Source organism: Crocuta crocuta, unplaced genomic scaffold (genome assembly GCF_008692635.1).
Source record: "Crocuta crocuta isolate KB4526 unplaced genomic scaffold, BGI_CrCroc_1.0 scaffold944, whole genome shotgun sequence".
Lineage (NCBI taxonomy): Eukaryota > Metazoa > Chordata > Mammalia > Carnivora > Hyaenidae > Crocuta > Crocuta crocuta.
This window is the reverse complement of record NW_027528243.1, coordinates 752,100-757,522: the sequence shown is the minus strand read 5'-3', so window position 1 is coordinate 757,522 and position 5,423 is coordinate 752,100. Positions and strand designations below refer to the sequence as shown.

At 44.2% G+C, this 5,423-nt stretch overlaps 1 protein-coding gene across 1 annotated transcript in view; it reads left to right on the top strand.

Annotated features, from left to right (window-relative positions):
* The first annotated feature begins 2,788 nt into the window (after positions 1-2,788).
* PGRMC1 (progesterone receptor membrane component 1) overlaps positions 2,789-5,423 on the top strand; it is a 94,109-nt gene continuing 91,474 nt past the window's right edge. Inside the window, exon 1 of the mRNA XM_077753068.1 lies at positions 2,789-2,903. Coding sequence (XP_077609194.1) covers positions 2,789-2,903 — 115 coding nt within the window. The remainder of the gene's footprint in view (positions 2,904-5,423) is intronic.

Below are 5,423 nucleotides of genomic sequence, written 5' to 3'. Positions count from 1 at the left end.
GCATTCTAGGATTTTATGATTCATTGAGATAATCTATCAAAATCCCCCAGTTCATCCAGAGAGACCAGATTCTGCCGAGGCCCACTATAAACCCTGCTTGAGCTGACCAACAGAGGACCAGCCTTCAGAGCGGCCCCTTCCAAAGGCTGTCCGCATGTTCAGAAAACTCCGCTACTTTCAGGCTGTTTAGAAACCTAAGCTATCTTTTCCATTTTAAAAATGCATACGCTGTGGAAAATAGTATGGAGTTTCCTTTAAAAAATAAAAACAGAACTACTCTATGGTCCAGTAATTCCACTACTGGGTATTTGCCCAAAGAAAATGAAAACGCTAACTCAAAAAGATATACACACCCCTATGATTATGACAGCATTATTTACAATACTAAATTCCCAAGGTAGGGAAGCATTCCAAGCGTCCACTGATAGATGAATGGGTAAAGAAGATGTGGTACATATATACACAATGGAATAGTACTCAGCCATAAAAAAAGAAATCTTGCCATTTACCGTAGCATGGATGGACCTAGAGGGCATTATGCTAAGTGAAAGAAGTCAGACAGAGAAAGACGAATACCATACGATTTGACTCAACTCATGTGTGGAATTTAAGGAACAGAGCAAAAGAATAAACAAAGAGAGAAAAGAGACGAACAAAAATCAGGCTCTTAAATACAGAGAACAAACTGGTGGTTGCCAGAAGGGCAGTGGGTAGGGAAATAGATAAAAGGGATTGAGAGCACACTTACCACGATGAGCGCTGAGCAATGTATAGAATTGTCGAATCACTATATCATTATATCACCAGAAGCTAATATAAAAGTGTATGTTAATTATACTTCAATTTTTAAAAATTGCAAAAAAAAATGCACAGGGTTGCAGGAGATTTGACTTAAACCTGCCCACTCATAATTTCCTGCCTTTGAAAAATATTTATTTTTATTTATTTAGTTTTTGAAGTCTATTTATTTATTTTGAGAGAGACAGAGACAGCGCGAGTCGAGGAGGGGCAGAGAGAGAGGGAGAGAGAATCCCAAGCAGGCTCCGCACTGTCAGCCCAGAGCCCGATGCGGGGCTCAAACCCATGAAGCCATGAGATCATGACCTGAGCCGAAACCAAGAGTCAGACGCTCAACTGACTGAGCCACCCAGGTGCCCCCCCCCAAAAAATTTTTTAAATCTTTTCAAATCAGGAATCCATCCCTATCAGAGAGCTAACTGCTTCACCCCAGACAGCTTCCTGTTTCCTCCAAGTGAGAAGAAGCAAACACAGGCCGCTTTTGCACAAAATAAGGTCTTGGGTCTTTGACCATCGGCTTCTGGAGCCACAGGCACAGAAGAGTCAAACATTCGTCACATCTTCGGTTACAATCTTTTCTGAAATACAGTGCTTACCATTTGTTGCTCTTTCCTTATCCATACCTAGATGTTCCCACGCCTGTATCTCTCCTTTGTGTCCCTTCACGTTTCCATTCCCATTTATACGCTATGGGAGATAACCGAACTCTATTGTTATAATCTTGTGTTTGCAACAAGGAATACAGCTTCAAATGTTCAAATTTGCTGAGTAAAACGTTCTATGTTTCTCCTTTCAAAAGAAACAATTCAAGTCAGTTGCTTTAACAATATGGAGCCCTTTGTTCATTTTTTCCCATTTAGCCTTGGCCCCAAAAGATGAAACTCCTCCTCTCCCTATCGGGCTCCGAGTCTTTTGAGGACAGAACCTCAAACAATGAAGATCTTCACAAGCTGTGTGGCCCAGAACAAGTCAGCGTTTCTCTGTGCCTCAGTTTCCTTACCCGTGAAATGATTCTCTGACCCAGTAATGTCCGAGCAGACATTCCATTGTTGCGGAAAGAGAAATCTGCACCTTGACCTTCTGAAGAGGAAGCATAATGCCGTTGCAAAAGGGTTGGGCTACGGAGGGGGACAAACTGGGCTTTGAATCCTGGCTCTTGTCAATTGCTTGCTTATGATCTTGGGCAAGTCACTGAGCTACTCAGAATTGGAACGTCCTTCTCTGTTAAGTGGGCTGAAGAGCACTACCTTCATCATGGGCTACCTGTGAGGACTCATCCGTTTAATAACTGTTTGTTGAGCACCTGCTATGTGCTAACAAGAGATCAAAACATGGTGCAAAAAAGAGAAGAGTCCTGCTCTCACAGGGGACTTGGTGAACTAACTCAAAGAAAGTTCCGGGCATGGGCGTAACATATAGTAAGCACCCCCACGGTGTGAATGACCCACGTCCCCTGTTCTTCATCGGTGTCCCAAAAGCAAGGGCTAAGACTTCCTGCAGTTATCCGTACTCTCTCCAGGAGCCTCCCTGGTGGCCCGCTGTGTAACATTACCATGTGCACTGAGGGCTGAGGCCCAGGGCTGCATGAGCACAAAGCCAGCTGGATTGCCCCTCCCCTGCTCTCTCTCTCTCTCTCTCTCAAAAATAGACTTTAGTCCTTTAAGAAAGTACTAAACAGTCAGCCTAAACTTTCATTTCCTCTTCCATCCCAGAGGAGCAGTGCAGAAATGGGATTGTGACTCATTAATTGCTTAAAAGGTGCTCTAGGTGGCAAGGGAACTCGTGTTCACTCAACCCACATGCCTATCGGTTACCTCATTGAATCCTTGTGACAACTCTGTGAGGTAGGACTCATTAGGTCCATTTTACAGATGAGACAAGTAAGGCTCAGGCAGGCTAAGGCATTCACTTGCCCATGAACCGCCATGCAGCTAATGAGTCCATTGTTAGGATTCAACCCACGTCTGACTCCAGTGGAAAGATCCACTAGATGGCGCCCATCATTTTCAGCGTGTGGGCCTCTCAGGGCAGACACCGTGCTGGATGGCGGAGCCTCCGAGTGTATGGCCTTAATGGCACGCTGCTCTCCAACACAACCTCTCCAGGTCAGGCACTCTCATCTTGAATGTAAGGCAATTCTACTGAGGCAGGAATTTTGTGCCGAGTCTAAACAAGAGCGCTTGTGTGTGCAGACTCCTAACATAAACCTCACACTTAACAGAGGGCTTTGTCCTATTCAAACCACTTCTGGGGCGCCTGGGTGGCTCCGTTGGTTAAGCATCCGACTCTTGGTTGGTTTCGGCTCAGGTCATAATTTCACAGTTTGAGAGTTCGAGCCCCACATCAGCTCTCAGAGCCTGCTTGAGATTCTCTCTCTCCCTCTCCCTCTCTCTGCCCCTCCCCTGTTCTCTCTCTCTCTCAAAATAAATAAATAAATAAACTTAAAAAAAAAAGACGACTTCCATAGCCATTTGACCTTCCCAGCAATTCTGTGACACAGACAGGGAAGTAGCATTACTGCAATGATCATTTTTATGATTCCCATTTTACAGATGAGAAAACCAAGGCCCAAAGAGGCCTGCCTGTGGTAATGTCATGAGGGCCGAGAGTTAGGCCTCTGTCTCTGAGGTGGCCATTCAAGAGCATCACAGGGGAGGTCTTGTTTATAAGCCCTACTGGAGCCCTATTTACATGGTAACAATTATTATATCAATCACAGATCTCTGGCAATAATTAACACCTTTCAAATGCTTACTGTGCTAGCACCATGCTACATGCTTTATTTCTCCTGCATTATTTCATTACATATTCATAATCTGCCAAGGAGTAGGTCCCATTATTACCCATATTTTACAGATGAGGAAACTGAGGCTCAGAAGGCTTGGATGACTTAAGGCCATAAAGCTAGAAAGGTGTAGTCCATGAACTCAAGCCTAGGACTGTCTGGTCCCGGATCCATGCTCCGTTAAACTAGTGCTGCTCAAGTTGAGTCTAATATGGAAGTCACTCGGCACATGTGGCTATTTAACTTCAGGTTCATTTAAGTGAAATAAAATAAGGGGCGCCTGGGTGGCTCAGGTCATGATCTCGCGGTTCGTGGGTTCAAGCCCCGCATCGGGCNCCTTGTCTCTCTCTCTCTCTCTCTCTCTCTCTCTGTCAAAAATAAATAAACATTTTAAAATATAAATGAAATGAAATCAAAACTCAGTTCCTCAGTCACACTAGCCCTAGTGGTTCTCATCACCAGACAGAATAGACAGAGAACACCACAGAAATTTCCATCACCACAGGAACTTCTATTGGATGATGCTGATCTAAATAAACACTTAGGGTGTTCCCCTCCAGCCTACAACTTTGGTAAAGTGTTAGTAGTTTAAGGTGGGGTTTCTCAAGCTTGACACTACTGACATTTGGGGCTGGAAAATTCTTTGTTGGGGGGGGCTCTTCCGGTGTACTGCTGGATGTTCAACGGCATCCCTGGCCTCTACCCACTAGATGTCAGTAGCACACCTTTCTCCTAGTTGTGACAACTGAAAGCGTCTCCAAACATGGCCAAATGTCCCCCTGAGAGAGCAAAATCACTCCCCACGTCCCTGCTGGGAGCCTCTGGGTTAAGGTTAGTAAGGTATATGAAGTAATCAGATGGCAAATCTTTCGCTACCGTAATGTGGCCTTCTGAAAACAAGCTATTTCACTCAGCCTCATTTCTCCTACTGACTCACGATTTGCAGCAATTTGCAGTGAATGGATGGTTTTCACAGCTATTACAGATTTCATGAAAAGAGGAAAGCCATTTAAAGCAGAACATGAGTGAAGATGTCACGGGGGATTTACTATAATGTCCTGTAGATAAGCTCCTCCAATTTCCTAGCGACCAACCATAGCTATGAATTTGTAAAGGAAAGATTTTAAAAAATAGATTGGTTGGGGTTCAGTCAGTTGAGTGTCCGACTCTTGATTTCTGTTCAGGTCATGATCCCAGGGTTGTGGGATCGAGCCCTGTGTCAGGCTCTGTGCTGAGCCTGGAGCTTGCTTAAGATTCTCTCTCTCCCTCTCTCTCTCTGCACCTCTCCAACGCTCGTGCTATCTCTCTTTCTCTCTCTCTCTGAAGAAAAATGGATTGGTTTATAAACCTAGAAGAACGTTAAAACAAAAAAAAAAATCAAACAGGAAATGACAGAAGCAATCACATTGCATACTACACGTTGGCTGCTGATTTCCAGAAACAACAAACAACAAAAAATTGTGCCACTTGAGAAATTAGTGAAAGGATTCCCCAAACGCTCAAGTGGGCCCAACCGAAAACAGGCTTTCAAAGGATTCAAATGAAACTGGCATAAACATCCTCATATAAAATGCTGAAATTGGCTACTGATGAAATAATNCTAATGAATTTTTAGCGTTAAAAATTTTAGGGGCACTTGGATGACTCAGTCGGTTAAGCGTCCAACTTCGGCTCAGGTCATGATCTCGTTGGTGAGTCTGCGCCCCGAGTCGGGCTCCAGGCTGACAGGGTGGGCCTGCTTGGGATTTTCTCTCCCTCTCTCTCTCTCTGCCCCTCCTCTATGCTCTCTCTCTCTCTCTCCATATAAATAATTTTTAAATAAATAAATAAACAAGATAAT